The sequence below is a fragment of the Sminthopsis crassicaudata genome, chromosome 3 (assembly GCF_048593235.1).
Source record: "Sminthopsis crassicaudata isolate SCR6 chromosome 3, ASM4859323v1, whole genome shotgun sequence".
NCBI lineage: Eukaryota > Metazoa > Chordata > Mammalia > Dasyuromorphia > Dasyuridae > Sminthopsis > Sminthopsis crassicaudata.
This window is the reverse complement of record NC_133619.1, coordinates 244,628,585-244,650,254: the sequence shown is the minus strand read 5'-3', so window position 1 is coordinate 244,650,254 and position 21,670 is coordinate 244,628,585. Positions and strand designations below refer to the sequence as shown.

Here is a 21,670-nt window from a genome sequence, read left to right as displayed (position 1 = left end):
GTATACAGCACAATTTTATTGGCCACAGTTCCAAATTTTACACATGGATCTCCGTTAAAGATAACCAGACTATTACATAATTGGCAATGGATTCTTGAAGAAAAAGTTTCTAAAGTTCCTCTTAAAGGACCAACTACCTTTACAGATGCATCCAAACATAATGTTTATGTTGTGTACTTTAATGACTTAACCATAAAGAGAGTAGTCAGAACTCCTTTTCAGTCCACTCAGTAGAATGAAATGTATGCAGTCATTCTAGCTCTTATTATCCAGGAAATATAAATATAATATATGATTTGGCCTATTCAGTAGGTGTGATACAAAGAATTGCCACAGCCCAAATAAAATTTGGAGCTTCCAATATATATCAGCTCTTTAAGGAACTTCAAGATCAAGAGAGAAAGCACTTGAGGCTAATTACCTATTCAAAATAAAACAATGACTCTATTAGGATATGTTTGGAATTGCTCTTCTCACAGATAATGCTGGCTCAATATTAGGGGTTAAGAGAAAGGTAAGGATTAGGGCGTGGAGTGAGAAAGACCAGAAAACTTCACTTTGTGGCAAGACCAGGAGAAGGAAGGTTGGTGGCGAGCTTTTGGCAGTTTGTCTATCTCCTTCACTTCTCCCCCTAAAGACCAAGGACTTTTACTTATCCTGACTCCAGATGTTCCTGAGGCCTCCAGGGAGCTAGCCTGGACTTTACACTTTGGCACTCAACCTGTGAACTAAGTATCCTAATTTCAATGAAGAAGTCCCCAGGGACCAGGAAATAGGGTGAGTATTTTAAGAGACAAACAGGGAATGTACTTTGTTAAGAGCTAAACTAGTAACCTTTTCTAGCTGGAATGGGACAGATATTAGGAAAAGATTCTCCCCTACTCCCAACCCCACCCTCACTCTCACCCTGAGGGAGCTCTATAGAAAGCATATTTAGGTTGATAAAGAGACAAGGTTTGCTTGTAATTTGGGAGCAGATTGGTGGACTCTTGGATACATTAGAATGCATTCTCCCTTGGTTCTTCAAGGAAGAAGAAATAGGGGCAGATAATTGGAATCTAGCAGGAGGTCAATCATGTGAATACTACAATGATAAAGGTCTTGATTCAGTTTCTAAGGAAACATTCTACATATATAACATAATACAATTGGCCTTAAAGAATCCCATAAGTTATAGAAAAAAGAAAGGTTTTAAGAACAGCCAGATGAGAAAGTGTGAGGAAAAAGAGGAAGACAAAGGACAGATTAATGACAAGATCACCAGAGGGCATGAGGACTTAAGTGAACTTGAAAGGCCTGGTGATTCTCACTCTCAAAGCCCAGCTTCAACTCCACCTACACCAGAACAGATCTTTGACACTCCCCCATCAACTTCATCTTCCTGGGTGGAGAGAAGAAGAGGAGTGGGAGGAGCAGTGAGTTCACCAATATCCACCCCCTTCAATCATCCCCTCCTATGAAGAAATTGCAAAAGGTATTACTTAAAGCCACAGAGGAAGGACAGAATATAGCTGCTTTGAGAATAGAAATGCATCCTATGATTCAACAGTTTAACTCTTCAGGTCAAGAAAGTAGAAGATACACTTCTTTTGATCTAGAAATCATCAAAGACCTGAAAAAGGCTTGCACTCTTTATGGGGCTACATCATTTTATGTTAAGATGTTATTATACAATTTGGCTTATGAAATTTTAACCCCTAAAGACTGGAAATCTAGAGCAAGGACATGCTTAGAACCTGGACAAAACTTGTTGTGGCTTTCTGAATATAGTGAGCTTTGTAGGATATAAGCCTAATAAAATAGTCAAAGTGGAGTTAATACTCCAATCACCTATGACCAACTAACAGGTGTAGGTTCTTATGCAGACACTTCAGTACAGATTAATTACACCATAGCAGCGTATGAGCAAATTGCTATTGCTGTTATCAAATCATGGGGTTTTCCCTAGAAAAGCAGGACAAAGGAGAGACCTTCACAAAAATAGTACAAGGGCCAAATTTTTGCTGATATTGTGGGACTTTTGCAGACAGGTGTCATACAACAAGTCTAATGCTTTCAATGTGATAAAGCATCTAAAATCTCAGTGTTGGCATAGAGACAGAGTGAGAAAACAGGGTAGGAGAACAAGACCCAAAACCCATGTCCAAAATGCAACAGAGGCTTCCATTGGGCATCAGAATGTAGACTGATTCAGGGAACTGGGATGGGGGGCCTGGGCCCAGGGCAAAAACAAAACAAAACAAAACAAAACAAAACAAAACAAAACACAACTTGGGGCATGATAGCAGCCAATGCTATACCCAGGGAGCCTTTAGAAGTTCAATACCCAGACATGACCAATCTGCCAGGAAACAATCTGATGGGAGAAAGGGATTACAAATGGGGAGAATAGAATTGTATGCAGCTGGGATAACTGAGATAACCTGGAGAAGTGAAATCTGTTCCTCTCCACCCTGTGAATCCCTTGCCTCCTGGCACAGTAGGCTTGACCATTTCACCTCTTGAGAGTACTTACAAAACAGTGTTCATTCATAGACTGATGTGGGAAACTGGAGAATGTGTAGATACTATCCCAGTAGTTAACTAATACAGGTAGACATTGTGTGACTTATCAATCAAGAGTAGTAATAGCATTTGGTTTACTGATACAGACTACTAATAGGCAATCTGGTGATAGTTGCCCAGATTATGACTCCAAGCAACAAAATCCAGGAATATTCTGGACAGCAGTTAGATATTCACTATCTATATAAATGACATCCTATTAGAAGGATTGGTAGACACAGATGCAGATCATACAGTCATTAGAGGTTCCAATTAGCCCAGGCATTGGCCAAAGGTTAAGGCAGACACCTACATGTCTGTCCTAGGAGGAGCAGCTGAAGTTACTGCTACCCCTTTGAGATAAATTTTTGAAGGCAAAACAGGAGTTTTTACTCCTTTTATAGTTTATAATTTCTGTTGCTGCATTTTCACCAATAGTTCTTCTGACAGCTATCTGCAGACATCCCACAAAATCAGCAAAGAGTTCATTTGAACCTTGCTTTATTTTCATGAAGGCTTCTTCTCTATCTTGTTTTACTGGGAGAAGGCCCCATGCTTTGATAGCAGCAGAAGCAATTTGCTCATATGCTGCTATAGGGTAATTAATCTGTCCTGAAGTGTCTGCATAAGAATCTACACCAGTTAGTTGGTCACAGATAACTCCAGTTTGACTATATCATTGGGCTTGTATCCTACAGAGTTCATTATATTCAGAAAGAGACACCAAGTTTTGTCCAGATTCTAAGCATGTCCTTGCTATAAATTTCCAATCACTAAGGGTTAAAATTTCATAAGCCAAATTCTATAATAACATCTTGACATAAGATGATATAGAACTGTAAAGAGTGCAAGCCTTTTTCAGGTCTTTGATAATTTCTAGAGTAAAAGGAGTGTATCTTCTCCTTTCTTGACCTAAAGTATTAAGTTGTTCGATCAAGGATAAATTTATATTCTCAAATCAGAGGTATTCTGCCCTTCCTCTTTGGCTTTAAGTAGTGCCTTTTGCAATGCAGTCATAGGGAGGGAGTCATGGGTCAGGGAGGTGCTAGTGATATCACTGCCCCTCCCACTCCTCTTCCCTCTACCCAGGAAGGTGAATTTCATGGGGGAGGGTCAAGAGTCTGCTCTGGTGTAGGAAGAGTTGAAACTGGGCTCTAAGCCTGAGAATCAACAGGCCCTTTAAGTTCTTGTACAATTTTCTTCCTCTGTTTTTGTTCTACCTGGTTTATTTATCACTACCATATCTGTGTCAACTAAGGAATTTGTTAGAAATCCCTCATTCCCTATTTTTTCAAATATTTTATATAATACTGGGTTTAATTGTTTTTTAAATGTTTGGTAGAATTCATGTAAATCCATTTGTTCCTGGAGACATTTTCTCTGGGAGTTGATTAATAGCTTGTTCTATTTCTTTTTCTGAAATTGGACTATTTAAGCAATAGTTAATCTGTTAATCTGGGCAACCAATATTTTTGTAGGTATTAATCCATTTCACTTAGTTTATCAAATTTATTGGCATAAAGTTGGGCAAATTAACTCCTAATTATTGCTCTAATTTCCTCTTCATTAATAAAAGTTCTCCCTTTTCATTTTTAAGACTAACAATTTGATTTGTTTCTTTCCTTTTTCTGATCAGATTTAAGAAAGGTTTATCTATTTATTGTTTTTTCCATAAAACCAACTCTTAGTTTTATTTATTAATTCAATAGTTTTTTTTTACTTTCAATTTTATTAACTTCTCCTTTTATTTTTAGAATTTTAAGTTTAACGAGATCATAAATAAATTAGAGGAAAATAGGATAGTTTACCTCTCAGACTTGTGGAGGAGGAAGGGATTTGTGACCAAAGAAGAATTAGAGATCATTATTCATCACAAAAGAGAAAATTTTGATTACATCAAATTAAAAAGCTTTTGTACAAACAAAACTAATGCAAACAAGATTAGAAGGGAAATAATAAATTGGGAAAACATTTTTACAGTTAAATGTTCTGATAAAGGCCTCATTTCCAAAATATATAGAGAACTGACTCTAATTTACAAGAAATCAAGCCATTCTCCAATTGATAAATGGTCAAAGGATGTGAACAGACAATTTTCAGATGACGAAATTGAAACTTTCACTCATATAAAAGAGTGTTCCAAATCACTAATGATCAGAGAAATGCAAATTTAGACACCTCTGAGATACCACTACACACCTGTCTGATTGGCTAAGATGATAGGAAAAAATAATGATGAATGTTGGAGGGGATGCAGGAAAACAGGGACACTGATGCATTGTTGGTGGAGTTGTGAAAGAATCCAACCATTCTGGAGAGCAATCTGGAATTATGTCCAAAAAGTTATCAAACTGTGCATAACCTTTGATCCAGCAGTGTTACTACTGTGCTTATATCCCAAAGAATTACTAAAGAAGGGAAAGGGACCTGTATGTGCCAAAATGTTTGTGGCAGCCCTCTTTATAGTGGCTAGAAACTGGAAAATAAATGGATGCCCATCAATTAAAGAATGGTTGGGTAAATTATGGTATATGAAGGTTATGGAATATTATTTTTCTGTAAGAAATGACCAGCAGGATGAATACAGAGAGGCTTGGAGAGACTTTCATGAACTGATGCCGAGTAAAATGAGCAAAACCAGGAGATCATTATACACTTCAGCAATAATCCTGTATGAGAATGTATTCTCTTGGAAGTGGATATCTTCAACAAAGAGAAAATCTAATTCAGTTCCAATTGATCAATGATGGACAGAATAAGCTACACCCAGAGAAGGAACACTGGGAAATGAGTATAAACTGCTTGCATTTTTGTTTTTCTTCCTAAGTTATTATTACCTTCTGAATCCAATTCTTCCTGTGCAATAAGAAATTGGTTTCTGCACACATATTGTATCTAGGATATACTATAACATATTTAATGTGTATGGGACTGCCTGCCATCTAGGGCAGGGGGTGGAAGGAAAGAGGGAAAAATTCGGAACAGAAATGAGTTCAAGGGATAATGTTGTAAAAAAAATTACCCATGCATATGTATTGTAAAAAAAAAAAAGTTATAATTATAAAATTAATTTTAAAAAATAATTTCAAGTTTAATATTTGATTGGGGTTTCTTTAATTTGGTCTTTTTCGTGATCTCTTTCTCTATTTTATGCAAGTAAGCCTTTAGAGATATAAAATTTCCCCTTATTTGGCTGCCTCCCACAAATTTTGGTATGCTATCTCATTATTGTCTCTCTCTTGAATGAAATTATTAATTGTGTCTATGGTTTGCTATTTCACCCATTTATTCTTTAGGATGAGATTATTGTTTCAGTTACTTTTTGATCTATTTTCCCCTGGCTTTTTATTGAATGTAGTTTTCATTGCATCATGATCTGAAGAAAAAAACCTATTTATTATTTCTGCCTTTCTGCAGTTGATTCTGAGGTCTTTATGTCCTACTATATGGTCAGTTTTTTGTATAGATTCCATGAACTGCCCAGAAGAAAGTGTGCTCCTTTCTGTCTCTGTTCAACTTTCTCCAAAAAGCTATCATACCTACCTTTTCTAGTATTCTACTTACCTTTTACTTCTTTCTTATTTATCTTGTGGTTTGATTTATCTAGGTCTGAGAGTGTAAGATTGAGATCCCCCACTGTTTTTCTGTGTGTTTCTTCTTGCAGCTCTCTTAACTTCTCTTTTAGGAATTTAGATGTTATACCACTTGGTGCATATATGTATAGTATTGATATTGCTTCATTATCTATGTTGCCCTTTAGGAAGATATAATTTCCTTCCTTATCTCTTTTAATTAGATCAATTTTTGCTTTTGCTTGATCTGAGATCAAGAAGGCCATCCCTCCTTTTTTGACTTTACCTGAAGCATAGTAGATTCTGCTCCACCCCTTTACCTTTACTCTCTATGTTTTATCTTTCTTTAAATATGTTTCCTGTAAACAACATATTGTAGGATTCTGGCTTTTCATCCAGTCTCTATCTGCCTCTGCTTTATGGGAGAAATTACCCCATCAACATTTATCATTAAAACTACTAATTCTGTATTTCCTGCCATCTTACTATCACCAGATTATGCTTTTCTCTTTCCTTTTCCCCTTACTCCCCTCCCCTGTATTTAATTTATGGTCATCACTTTCCTCATACAGCCCTACCTCTTCAAAATACTTCCCCCTTAGAGCCCCTTTCCCTTTCTTATACCTTTTCCCTACTATTTCAGTATTCCCTTCTATTTATCCTACCCCTTCCCTTTTAGCTTTTGCCCTCCCACTTTTGAATAAGGTGAAAAAAGTATCTCTGTAAATGAAATATGTATATTATTTTCTCTTTCAATCAAATCTGATGCGAGTAAGGTTCAATTAATATTCACTCTCTTCTCTTCTTTCCCTCAGATACAATAGGTTTATTTGCCTCTTTGTGGGATATACTTTCCCTCTTTTTACCTCCACTTTCCCTTTTTCTGGTATAATTCCCTTTCTACGTCTAGTTTCTTTTTTTTATATTATAACAATAAAATCAAAGTATTCATGCACTCTCTTTGTACACCCATAACAGAAATACAGTATTCAAAAGTTCTTTCTACCTTTTTATGCTTCTCTTGAGTTCTATATTTGCAAGTCAAATTTTTTTATTTAGCTCTTTTTTTTTTTTGTTTGTTTGTTTGTTTTTTGTTTTTTGTTTTTATCATAGATAAATGGAATTCACCTGTCTCATTGAATGCTGATCTTCTTCCCTGGAAGAAAATGCTAATTTTCGTAGAGTAGTTTATTCTTGGCTGAATTCTAAGTTCCTTTGCCTTTCAGAATATCAGATTCTAGGCCCTTAGATCTTTTAATGTGGAAGCTGTTAGATCCTGTGTAATCCTTATTGTGATTCCTCAATATTTGAATTTTTTTTCCTGGCTGCTTGTAATAGTTTTTCCTTGTTCCAATAGTTCTAACATTTAGCCACAATATTCCTTGGAGTTTTAAATTTGGGGTCTCTTTCAGGAGGTGTTTAATGAATTCTTTCAGTGGCTATTGAAAAAATCTTATTATTCTGTGTCATCTGGGCAGTTCTTTTTGATGATTTCCTGAAAAATAGTGTCTAGGCTCTTCTTTTTTCATCATGGTTCTCAGGAAGTCCAAAACTCCTTAGATTATCTCTCCTAGATTGATTTTCCAGGTCTGTTGTTTTCCCAAGTTGGTATTTAACATTTTTTTCTATTTTTTCATTTTTTTGTTTCTGTTTTTGCTTGACTGATTCTTGATGTCTCATAGAATCATTCATTTCTGTTTGTTCTGTTCTGATTTTTAATGAATTATTTTCCTCGTTTACTTTTAAACATTTCTTTTTGTATTTGTCCAATTAAGTTTTTAAATGAGTTGTTTTGTTATATGGAAGTTTTTTTTTTTTTCCATTTCACAAATTCTGCTTTTTAATGAGTTATTTTATTTTTCCAATTCACAAATTCTGTTTTCTTGGGAGTTCTTTATCTTTTCCAATTCACAAATTCTGTTTTCCTAAGAGTTCTTTACCTTTTACAATTCATATATTCTGTTTTTCAGGGAGTTGTTTTCTTTTTCCAATCTATCTTTCAATGAGTTATATGCCTTTTCCAAACCTTCCTGCAAAGTTTTCCTTTCCTTTCCCCATTTTTCTTCTAGCTCTCTTTTAAGATTTTTTTTTAGTTTCTTCCAGGAGAGCCTTGTGTGGTGGGGATCAGATTATATCACCCTTTGGGCTTCATCTGGATACAATCTGCTTTTAATTTCCTCAGGGTTTGAAATCTACTCTTCTCTTTTTCTATAGAAGATGTCTATAGTTTAAAGCTGGCTTTGCCTTTTACTCATTTATAAAAAAAAAAAAAAAAAAAAAAAAAAAATTCGGGAACTACTTTTGGGCCATGTAAATGCTAAGCTCCCTCTACAGACACCCAGAAGCAGTGACAGCTGCACTGGGATCTTGCTGAGTCACTCCCAGTGCTGGATGTGCGTGGCCAGGTGACATGAGACTATCATGCTTTAGAGTACACTCTCTACCTTTAAAAGCATTTGTGTTGGATGTTTTATGACTTCTCTGCTGAACTACAGGCTCGCAACCAGGGCTACTCTCCCCATAGATTCTACAACCCACAGAAACAGCAACCTGTTCCTTGTCTGCTCAGCATGCACTGGTCTCCGTACTTTATCTCCCTGTCTTCCCCTAGCCTCCTCCAGTCCCCATGTCTGATCAAAACAGACCTCTTCTAGTGATCTTCGAAATTATCTTCTGCTGGTAATTTGCTGCACTCCCAATATTCATGGATTCTACCAGTCAAGCACTATTTCAAGAGCTGAATTTTGTAATTAGTGTGAGAGTAGTAGGAGAGTTCAGAAAGATGTGTGTGTCCACTCTGCCATCTTGGCTCCACTACTTCCCAAATTTATTGTTAAAACTTCATTTTCAACATAGCCATGTTTTCCCAACTTTATTAACATCTTTTGGTGTTCTGCTGGTCTGGAATGTTGAAATTCTGAATTTTTTCTGAAATTTACATATCATATGACCAAAATACCTTCACAGCAGCACTAAGATGGCTTCTCCTTATTCAGAACATATCATGAGTATGTAAATTTTGGCTAATTTGTGATGAAATTTATGTTATATTCTTTTGATCTTTTAAATAAATTGTATACTATTTCAAAGTCTGAATCTTTTTGTACAGCAAAACAACTGTTTGGACATGTATACATATATTGTATTTAATTTATACTTTAACATATTTAACATGTATTGGTTAACCTTTCATCTGGGAGGGGGAAGGAGGGGAAAAATTAGAACACAAGGTTTGGCAATTGTCAATGTTGTAAAATTACCCATGCATATATCTGGTAAAAACTATTTTAAAAAAAGAAATAATTTGTGCTTGTTTTTTAGGTTCTACTTAGCAATCTTATTTTCTGCTAATGTTCCTTTATACTTACTACATATAAACTTACAATACCATCTAGACAGCAGGGGAAAGAGCATTTATGGGGAGCAAAATAAGATTTAATTTGAATAGCCTTTATCCAAATCTCTTGGTCTGATTTTGCAGGAGTTGGGTAGCATTCTTCATCATCATTACTCTGACATCATAATTTAACAATTCCTTGATCAGAGTTAGTAATAAAATCATTTATTTTTTTACCATACCGTAATAGAATGAATTATTTTCCAATTTTTTTTTCCTATCTCAGTTCAGACAAGTCTTCTCAAGTTTCTCTCAAATTCTGGTCTGTGTAATATCTCATAGTACAATATCATTCCACTTTATTTGTATATCAGAATTTCTTAATCATTTACTAAATGATAAACATTTCTGTAGTGTAAAGTTCTTTTTTATTTCAAAAAGAAGTGAAATAAATATTTTCCTGTCTATTGGAACTTTCTCTTTGTTTTTTGTTTTTGGAGACCTTTATACTCTTTCTTGACATTTCTCCAGATAGGAACCATACTACTGTTTTAAATGTCTCATTGAATGTAGCTATGGTGACCCTCAGAAAGTGGACTCAATCTATTTCTGGGCTTTAATTTAAAGTCTTTTAAATATGGCAGATCCTAGATGGCGGAGAAGAAACACACGACTCAGTGAATGTCCTCACTCCCTCACAACCAATTAGATAAATTAAGTCTCAAAATTAGCTCAGGACTGATAGATACCACAAGGACTGGAAGCACGACTTACCAGCTGAAGAGAATCTGGAGTTTCAACAGGAAAGGTCAGTTCTCAGGGGAGGAATAAGAAAGACCAGCACAGACGGTGGGGTAGGGGCACACTGCGCCCATTGCGCTGGGAGGGGCTCTGAGATCAGAGAAGCCACTGAGGTAAAGGAATCTGGCACAGGCTGTTAGCTCTTCTCTGCTAATTATTTAGCAGTTCAGAAGAGAAAGCCAAAATATTTTAAAACTCAGATTAGATTCCCCCCCCCCCCCCACCCTGGGGGTGACTCAGGCACAGATCTCGGCACCAGGGGGTGTGGCCTCAGCTACCTCCTGAGAATAGTTAAGAGACTGACAAGTGGGTGGATACGGCCCAAGGCAACACACACTGCCTAGCTTAGCTGGAGGGAGTGGAACTCAGCTCCAGGAAGTCCCAGAGAAGCAGAACCTTTGAACTAGGGACCGCGGTTTCTGGCAGACACTTCCAGTTTGAGCGCAGGGGCTTCTCACGTCACCTGCTGCAGACATCCACTCCCCACCCGGACACATAGGCTGAGCTTCTTGCTGTCTTCACTATTCTACACCCTCAAAGCACAGCAGTGCTAATCACCTCTGGGGCACTACCAGGGAGGGGGTGGGGAACTCTCTCCCAGAGCTCTCTCTTAGCGCGGGCGCAGGGGCCGCTGCATCCATCCAGTCTGGGAGGAAGCTGGTAAAGAAGTAAATAATTTCCTACCCCAGGGACAGACCCCAAAACATTTTTTAAGTATGAGCAAAAAAGCTAGAAAAACTATAGATTCCTTCTATACAGAGAAAGAGCGGGTATCCAACCCCGAGGAAGTTAACAGCAAAGATTCAGAAGATAACAACCTAAAGGGGAACGATTCCTACCCCCCATCACATAACTCTCTCCTAGAAGAAGCTCATAAGAAACTGAGGGAGATCGAAGAAAAATGGGGCAAGGAAAGGGAAGTTATGATAGAGAATAACAACGTCCTGAAATTGGAGTTGGAAAAAATAAAGAATTCACAGGAGATGCAGGGAAACAAAATTAGTGAATTAGAAAAGGTTAAAAAAACACAGGAAAGTAGGATTTCTGAATTGGAAAAGATAAAAAAGTCTCAAGAAAATAGAATTTCTGAATTGGAAAAAGAAAATAATTCTCAAAAAAAAAAATTAGGGAAATGGAAAAAAATTCAATAGAGCAAAATAATTCATTTAAAAACGAAATTGGGCATTTACAAAAAGAACTAAAAACTGTGAAAGAAGAAAATAACTCCTTAAAAGTCAGGATGGAACAAATAGAAATGAATGATTCACAGAGAACCCAAGAATCAGTCAAACAAAACAAAAAAAATGAGAAGCTGGAGAACAACGTCAAATACTTACTGGGAAAATCTATAGACCTGGAAAATAGATCTAGGAGAGATAATCTGCGGATTATTGGACTTCCAGAAAACTATGACCAAAAAAAGAGCCTAGATTCTATTTTACAGGAAATTATCAAAGAGAACTGTCCAGAGATAATAGAAACAGAAGGGAAAGTAGATGTGGAAAGAATTCATCGAACTCCTTCTGAAATAGACCCTAAAAAAAGAACACCACGGAATATTGTGGCTAAGCTGCAGAATTACCACACAAAGGAGAAAATCCTGCAAGCAGCTAGAAAAAAACAATTTAAATACCAAGGTGCCACAATAAGGGTCACCCAAGATCTGGCTGCCTCCACATTAAAAGATAGAAGGGCCTGGAACCTGATATTCCGTAAGGCAAAAGATCAAGGACTGCAACCAAGAATGAACTACCCAGCTAAGTTTAGCATCTTTTTCCACGGAAGAAGATGGTCATTCAATGAAACAGAGGAATTCTATATGTTTCTAAGAAAAAAACCAGACTTAAACAAAAAATTTGATCTACATCCACAAGACTGAAGAGAAACAGAAAAAGGTACACAGAACCCTTGAGAACTGTAACTCTGTTGTGGGTATATAAAAAATACTCAAGGATAATTTGATTTTACTGATATAAAAGAAAAAAAGGGGGGTGTAGTAAAGGGAAGGAGGTCGGTTCAGAAAAAGGGGAAGGAGTGATAAAAAGAGGGAAACTACATCCCAGGAAGAGACATAGAAAATACACCATATCTGAGGGAACTTAGTGAGGGGGAGAATCATTGTGTGAATCTTACTCTCATCAGAAGAGGCTCAAAGAGTAAATAATTAACATATTTGTTTTTCAGAGAATTTTCTCTCACCTCATTAAAAGGGGGGAGAGGAAAAGGGAAAAGGAAAAGGGGAATAAGTGAAGGGACTTGGAGGGAGGGGGGAGGGATCCGAAAAAAAAAAAAAAAAAAAAAAAGAGGGAGGGTTGCGCGTCACAAGGGGGGTCTGTAAATTAAATATCGGGGAGGGGGATCAGGGGGGTCAAGGGAAAAAAGCATAATCTGGGGATAATACGATGGCAGGAAATACAGAATTAGTAATTTTAACTGTAAATGTAAATGGGATGAACGATCCCATCAAACGGAGACGGATAGTAGATTGGATCAAAAAGCAGAACCCTACAATATGTTGCCTACAGGAAACACACTTAAAGCAGGGAGATACATACAGAGTAAAGGTAAAAGGTTGGAACAGAGCCTATTATGCTTCAGGTAAAGCCAAAAAAGCAGGGGTAGCTATCCTTATCTCAGATCAAGCAAAAGCAGAAGTAGATCTCGTTAAAAAAGATAAGGAAGGAAACTATATCCTGCTGAAAGGTAGCATAAATAATGAAGCCATATCAATACTAAACATATATGCACCAAGTGGTATAGCATCTAACTTTCTAAAGGAAAAGTTAAGAGAACTGCAAGAAGAAATAGACAGTAAAACTATAATAGTGGGAGATCTCAACCTTGCACTCTCAGATTTAGACAAATCAAACCACAAAACAAACAAGAAAGAAATTAAAAAAGTAAATAGAACATTAGAAAAACTAGGTATGATAGACCTTTGGAGAAAACTGAATGGCAATAGGAAGGAATATACTTTCTTCTCAGCAGTTCATGGATCCTATACAAAAATTGACCATATATTAGGACATAAAGATCTCAAAATTAAATGTAGGAAGGCAGAAATAATAAATGCCTTCTTCTCAGATCACAATGCAATAAAAGCTACATTCAGTAAAAAGTTAGGGGTAAATAGACCAAAAATTAATTGGAAACTGAATAATCTCATCTTAAAGAATGACTGGGTGAAAGAGCAAATTATAGAAACAATTAACAATTTCACCCAAGATAATGATAATGATGAGACATCATATCAAAATCTTTGGGATGCAGCTAAAGCGGTAATAAGGGGAAATTTTATATCTTTAGAGGCTTATTTGAAGAAAATTGAGAAAGAGAAGATTAACGAATTGGGCTTACAACTTAAAAGGCTAGAAAAAGACCAAATTATAAACCCCCAACCAAAAATTAAACTCGAAATACAAAAATTAAAAGGAGAAATCAATAAAATTGAAAGTAAAAAAACTATTGAATTAATAAATAAAACCAAGAGTTGGTTTTATGAAAAAGCCAATAAAATAGATAAACCTTTGGTAAATTTGATCAAAAAAAAGAAAGAGGAAAATCAAATTGATAGTCTTACAAATGAAAAGGGGGATCTTTCCACCAATGAAGAGGAAATTAGAGAAATAATAAGGAGTTACTTTGCCCAACTTTATGCCAATAAATTTGATAACTTAAGTGAAATGGATGACTTCCTCCAAAAATATAGGCTCCCTAGATTAACAGAGGAGGAGATAAATTGCTTAAATAGTCCCATTTCAGAAAAAGAAATAGAACAAGCTATTAATCAACTCCCCAGGAAAAAATCCCCAGGGCCAGATGGATTCACATGTGAATTCTACCAAACATTTAAAGAACAATTAGCCCCAATGTTATATAAATTATTTGAAAAAATAGGGGATGAAGGAGTCCTACCAAATTCCTTTTATGACACAGACATGGTACTGATACCTAAACCTGGTAGATCGAAAACTGAGAAAGAAAATTATAGACCAATCTCCTTAATGAATATTGATGCTAAAATCTTAAATAAGATATTAGCAAAAAGACTTCAGAAAATCATCTCCAAGATAATACACTATGATCAAGTAGGATTTATTCCAGGAATGCAGGGCTGGTTTAATATTAGGAAAACTATTAATATAATTGACCATATTAATAATCAGAATTAATAAGAACCATATGATCATCTCAATAGATGCAGAAAAAGCATTTGACAAAATCCAACATCCATTCCTACTAAAAACTCTTGAGAGTATAGGAATAAATGGATTATTCCTTAGAATAATCAGGAGTATATATTTAAGACCGTCAGTAAGCATAATATGCAATAGAAATAAACTGCAACCTTTCCCAGTAAGATCAGGAGTGAAACAAGGTTGCCCACTATCACCATTACTATTCAATATAGTACTAGAAACGCTAGCCTCGGCAATAAGAGCCGAGAAAGAGATTCAAGGAATTAGAGTAGGAAATGAGGAAATTAAACTATCACTTTTTGCAGATGACATGATGGTATACTTAGAGTACCCCAAAGACTCTGCTAAAAAGCTACTAGAAATAATTCAAAATTTCAGCAAAGTGGCAGGATACAAAATAAATCCACATAAATCCTCGGCATTTTTATATATCACTAACAAAATGCAACAGCAAGAGATACAAAGAGAAATTCCATTCCAAACAAATGTTGAGAGTATAAAATATTTGGGAATCCATCTACCAAAGAAAAGTCAGGAATTATATGAGAAAAATTACAAAACACTTGCCACAAAAATAAAATCAGATTTAAATAATTGGAAAGACATTCAGTGCTCTTGGATAGGCCGAGCGAATATAATAAAGATGACAATACTCCCCAAACTAATCTATTTATTTAGTGCTATACCAATCAGACTTCCAAGAAACTATTTTAATGACCTAGAAAAAATAACAACAAAATTCATATGGAAGAATAAAAGGTCAAGAAATGCAAGGGAACTAATGAAAAAAAACTCAGAGGAAGGTGGTCTAAGTGTACCTGATCTAAAGCTATATTATATAGCAGCAGTCACCAAAACCATTTGGTATTGGCTAAGAAATAGACCGGTAGATCAGTGGAACAGATTAGATACAAAGGACAAAAAAGGGTACATCTATAGCAATCTAATCTTTGACAAACCCAAAGATTCCAACATTAGGGATAAAAATTCATTATTCGGAAAAAATTGTTGGGAAAACTGGAAATTAGTATGGCAGAAATTAGATATGGATCCACACTTAACACCATATACCAAGATAAGATCAAAATGGGTCCATGATTTAGGCATAAAGAGGGAGATAATAAATAGATTAGAGGAACAGAGGATAATCTACCTCTCAGACTTGTGGAGGAGGAAGGAATTTATGACCAGAGGAGAACTAGAGATCATTATTGATCACAAAATAGAAGATTTTGATTACATCAAACTAAAAAGTTTCTGTACAAATAATACTAATGCAAACAAGATTAGAAGGGAAGTAACAAATTGGGAAAATATTTTTAAAAACAAAGGTTCTGACAAAGGTCTCATTTCCAAAATATATAGAGAACTGACCATAATTTATAAGAAACCAAACCATTCTCCAAATGATAAATGGTCAAAGGATATGAACAGACAATTCTCAGAGGAAGAAATTGAAACTATATCCACTCACATGAAAGAGTGTTCCAAATCACTACTGATCAGAGAAATGCAAATTAAGACCACTCTGAGATACCACTACACACCTGTCAGATTGGCTAAGATGACAGGAACAAATAATGACAAATGTTGGAGGGGATGTGGGGAAATTGGGACACTAATACATTGCTGGTGGAGTTGTGAAAGAATCCAGCCATTCTGGAGAGCAATCTGGAATTATGCCCAAAAAGTTATCAAACTGTGCATACCCTTTGACCCAGCAGCGCTACTACTGGGATTATATCCCAAAGAAATACTAAAGAGCGGAAAGAGACATATATGTGCCAAAATGTTTGTGGCAGCTCTTTTTGTTGTAGCTAGAAACTGGAAGATGAATGGATGTCCCTCAGTTGGAGAATGGTTGGGTAAATTATGGTATATGAAGGTTATGGAATATTATTGCTCAGTAAGAAATGACCAGCAGGAGGAATACAGAGAGGGTTGGAGAGACTTAAATCAACTGATGCTGAGTGAAATGAGCAGAACCAGAAGATCACTGTATACTTCAACAACAATGCTGTATGAGGATGTATTCTGATGGAAGTGGAAATCTTCAACATAAAGAAGATCCAACTCACTTCCAGTTGATCAATGATGGACAGAGGTAGATACACCCAGAGAAGAAACACTGGGAGGGGAATGTAAATTGTTAGCACTAATATCTGTCTGCCCAGGTTGCATGTACCTTTGGATTCTAATGTTTATTGTGCAACAAGAAAATGATATTCACACACATGTATTGTACTTAGACTATATTGTAACACATGTAAAATGTATGGTATTGCCTGTCGTCGGGGGGAGGGAATAAGGGAGGGGGGGTAATTTGGAAAAATGAATACAAGGGATAATATTATAAAATATATATATATATATATATATAATAAAAAAAATTAAAAAAAAAATAAAAAAAAAATAAAAATTAAAAAAAAAAATAAATAAATAAATAAATAAATATGGCAGATCCTGGTAACATTTAGAGTCTACTGGTATTACTTTTGAGAAAGCAAGTCAACTTCTTATACTGATGAGGAATCAGGATAATATTTCCAAAGTATACACAAATACATATTTGTAGTAAAAGGCTGAGTAAAAGATAAAATCATGCACTTTTGAAATGAGAATAAACTGTGCAGGAAATGATATAATAAGTTAAATTATGTGATAATTAAATTTTCTGGTCTGTATTAGACTCTTTGTTCATGCATGAAATTTAATGTACTCTATCTGATTCAATACATATTTTTGTTGCAGGTGATTATGTAGTCATGACTATTTATTTTGATTTGAGCAGAAGAATGGGCTACTTCACTATTCAGACATATATTCCTTGTATACTAACAGTCGTTTTATCCTGGGTGTCTTTTTGGATTAAAAAAGATGCCACACCAGCAAGAACAGCTTTAGGTAAGATTCTAAACACTTTTTCTGAGATTTTTATCTCTTTTGGATGGGAGGAAGTATAAAAATATTCTTGCTATTGAAGGGAAATAATTAAAAATAAATTATCTCAATTTTGTAGATTGTTCCATTATTAACATTTTTAATATCTGAGTCACTAATGTTTATTGGCTACATGATTTTTTGTATGCTTGGGATACACAGAACTTCTATTAAGACAGAATATGAATGGATGAAACACCCAAAATATGCTTATAATAAATGTCTTTGGTTTCACTTCTTGATCTGAAATTGATGTGCTTGTGTGGACTGAGTATGTGACTTAATTTAGTTAATTCCAAATACTCCATTTGTTCATTTGCATACATACGACTAGTCCCAAACTTTTATTCTTAAAGAGTTTGTTTAATTTATTAGTTTTGTTTTGAATTACTAGATTAATTTTAATAAATATTTAAAATACTAATGACAGGAAAGAAATTATTTTTAAGTATAACCAGAATGTCAAAGATAAAGCATTAATCACTTTGGGATATACAAATGAAATTTAACATCCACCATAAAACTTTATTTATTCGATTGTATGATTATATAACTTTATATTCTATAAATTAAATTGATTATGTTTGTTTAATGATGGTGAAATGTCTTTATTCCATCAAAATACATGATAGAGAGAAATAATTATTTCCCTTAAGTTTTACCAAATTAACTTCCCTCTTCTTTCTTTCTATAAGGAACACAATTTGATTCATTGATATATATTATAAGTGTGAGGCCCAATCTAAATGTATTCATTTGATAGAATAACTCTATGTTAATTTAACTGAAAATGTTTACAGATTTTTCCCCATATTAAGTTAATGTTAGCTAAATACTTATCTAGAGTCTTTCTTTCCCCTTTCAAACTTGAGACAGTCTTGCTGATAAGCATGATAATCGTATGATAAATAACTATATGATCCAATAAGAAAAACACACACATTATATATATATATATATATATATATACATATATATATATATATATATATATATACATATATATGTTATATCTATATATAATATATAAACATACACATGCATTTGTATTTACACAGATATTCACAAAAACATATATATGTATATATATATACATATATATATAATTTACAGACCTTAAAGTGCTATTATTTTCATACAATTTTTTTTTGTTTATCAATTTGTTTACAAGTAATATAGTCATTTCTGATAATTTTCAGGTGAGCTTTAAATATTTGAATCATTTAACTATGACCTTGAAAAATGTTTTTAGTGATTTTATGATGTTTACAAATATTCCTCAGGATACTGGACAAAGCTGTTAAGTACCTGTAAAACAAAATGAATTTTCCAGAGATGAAAGTTAATGCAAGTGATTCAGAGCATGCCATATTGCATTGGATATTATTTAATAGTATTTGTTCCAAATAGGGTACTAGGTAACAGTGTAGGTCTGGAGTCAGGATGAGTTCAAATCTGTTCTTGGCACTTACTGTGTGACTCTTGACAAGTAACTTAGCCTTGTTTGCCTCAGTTCCTCATTTGTAAAGATGAGCTAGAGAAGGAAATAGCAAAGTACTCCAGTATTTCTGGCAAGAAAATCCTGAATGTTGTCACAGGGAATAGGTCACAACTGATAAATGATTTTAACAATTTAACAAATGATCCCAAATACATAATGCAATCTAAGATTGGAGAGAATAGTTTTTTGTTTTGTTTTATTTTTAAGTAAACGACAATAGAACTAAATATTGCAAACAGTGGTTTTGGAAACTTAAAAAAAATGCATCTCATGCTGAAGCACAGTTAAATGTAATATGGATTCATTTATTTTATACATTTTATATAAACTTCCCAAATCCTTTTCTCTCTTTTTGGAGAGATGTGATTATATCTGTGTGGCCAACTTCCCATGTGAAAATCCCTTGCTCTCAAATTAACAACTCTGCAACTCATACTCTTAGAAGGTTTTATACTTATATAATAGGCAGTTAATAAATATGGACTCACTTTTATTGAATTGAAGAAGAAATTGCCTGGGGAACTTAGAATTTAAGTAACTTGGTTATGGTAGAGAGCTAGTTAGTATGTGTTGTGAGTCAGGTCCCTATGGTATAATCAAAAGAACACCGACTCTCTAATCAGTTACTCTAGGTTCAAATTGTACCTTTGATGCTCATTACTAGTTTAGCCTTGAGTAAATTATTAGCTTTCCTCAGGCCTCAATTTCCTCATTTGCAAAATGAGGAACATTGAATGTACTCCACGCTCCTTTCTAGCTTTAGCTTTATAATTTTATAATTGTATTCTTGACTTCAAGACAAGCACTATCTCCATGAATGTATGAATGAAAAAAACATTTATAAGTAATATGTGATATCATCAGTAAATTCAATAAAGGTAAACTAAGGTCTATAGTCCAAGTCAGTTTATTAACAGTGACATATATAACTTATAGCCAACTCAATACAGCAATAAATCCCAATGAAAAAGGGGGGACTCTTTAATGATAAGCAAGAAAGGAGGGGGTCTGATTAGTTGTGGAACATTACAATTGGCTTTAATGAGGCAATTGGATTAGTATTCAGTTTTGACTAATATGCATTTGTCTGACAATTTAGAAATGTTAATTGCTCTTTTGGAACTTATCTGCCTCTTTTAAGTTTGGCTAGGTAATCAGTATCACAAGGTTTGTTTTCCCCTTGAGAATGTGTAAGCCTTCCCTAACTATACAAGGACAGATGACTTGTTTTTGTGTGAGGATGAGGATAGGAGGTATCAGCTTAAGCTGGCTAGAATATATAGAAGACAAGAGGATTGGTTATTGGTTAATTTGTATGAATGATAATTTTTTTTCCCTTCTAACCACACCTTTAAAATAGGGAAAACTGCATTCTTGAGTTAACTCAAGAATAGAGAAGTACAAAATAGAATCACTTACAATAAAGAATTGATTCTTAAATGATACAGTATAAGTCTGATTTCCTCCATAACAAAAACTATGTTAAGCATTAGAGATATAAAAAAGAAGAAAAACATAGCCTCTGCTCTTATAACTCACATTTTAACTGAAAGAAACAAAATATATAAAATAATTTAACTGCATGATGAAATGAAAGACCCAGAAATCCTAAGGTCGCTATGGATTGGTGGATGACAAAACTGAGGAGTTATTCAGGTATACAAGGGCCTTTTATTTCACAACAGGACTTGTAGTTGATTAACTCCTACCTTAGCCAAATGGTATGAATAATCACAGTGATGTCACTGACTGATCTATCTTATGTGATATGGGGGAAAGCCAAAAAGGACAATGAGAGAAAGAGTTATCCTCAGTGATGGTTCTTCTAAACTGTTTGTAGGCTGCCATTTTGCATTAGTAAGAAACTAAATACATAGAGAGAAAAAGAGAGGGAGCATGTGCAGCTTCTGGACAACCTTACTCATAGGGTTGGATTAAACACTAATGGGAAGTATTATTCCACTTTTAATATTATGTTCTCAGATATGGTCTCCAAATTAAAGAACTTTATTTGTATTGGAACTCCAGACTTACCTTTTCATTGGTATAACGTGTACCTTCCTAAATGAACTAAGTAGTTCCATTAACTTTCAGGCTAATTATGGTCAATAAGTTATGAAGCAAAAGTTTCAAAAGCATAGAATTCAAAAAATCTTGGATTTGATGATTCATCAAAGTAAGTTTATCCAAGTGACATAGCAAGATACTCAAGTTTAATAATTTTTCAATTCCAGGAAACTCCTTTTGACCTCAAAATATATTAAACAATAGCAAGTAATTAGAAAGTTTTATTGAAACAAATCGTGAAAATTTTAATAGAAGGTGGATATTTTGCTCTGTAGTATAGCTGATTTGAGGAAACAAAGTTATATTTTCCAAGTTCAACCAAAAAACACTATTGGGTCATGAAAACAAAACAAACAAAAGTGAAAAGCAGTATAGTAACAAATCCTATCTCAGTTATGATTCATTGATAAAATAGGCTCATGGATAGTATCTTAGAAGCCATCAAATCCAACTCCCTCCTTTTTACAAATGAGAAAGAATTAAGTGAATTATCCCTAGCAATTGTGTTAAAACATGTCTGAGGCAGAATTTGAATTAATATCTTCATGATCTTAAATCCAGTACCTTGTCAAATATCTGTTATGCCAAAGCTGTAATACTTATAAAATTTAACTTCTGAGTCTGAACCAGATTAAAATGTAATTGGAAAATGTTTAGCAAAATAAATAAAAACACAATAAAATAGAGATAATGTTTATTTGTGTTTTTT

At 34.5% G+C, this 21,670-nt stretch overlaps 1 protein-coding gene across 1 annotated transcript in view; it reads left to right on the top strand.

The window, feature by feature from the left end:
* The window catches only part of GABRG3 (gamma-aminobutyric acid type A receptor subunit gamma3), a 942,413-nt gene that overhangs the window by 875,312 nt on the left and 45,431 nt on the right, over positions 1-21,670 (top strand). The window contains exon 7 of the mRNA XM_074300313.1: positions 17,205-17,357. Within this exon, the coding sequence (XP_074156414.1) occupies positions 17,205-17,357 (153 nt within the window). The remainder of the gene's footprint in view (positions 1-17,204; positions 17,358-21,670) is intronic.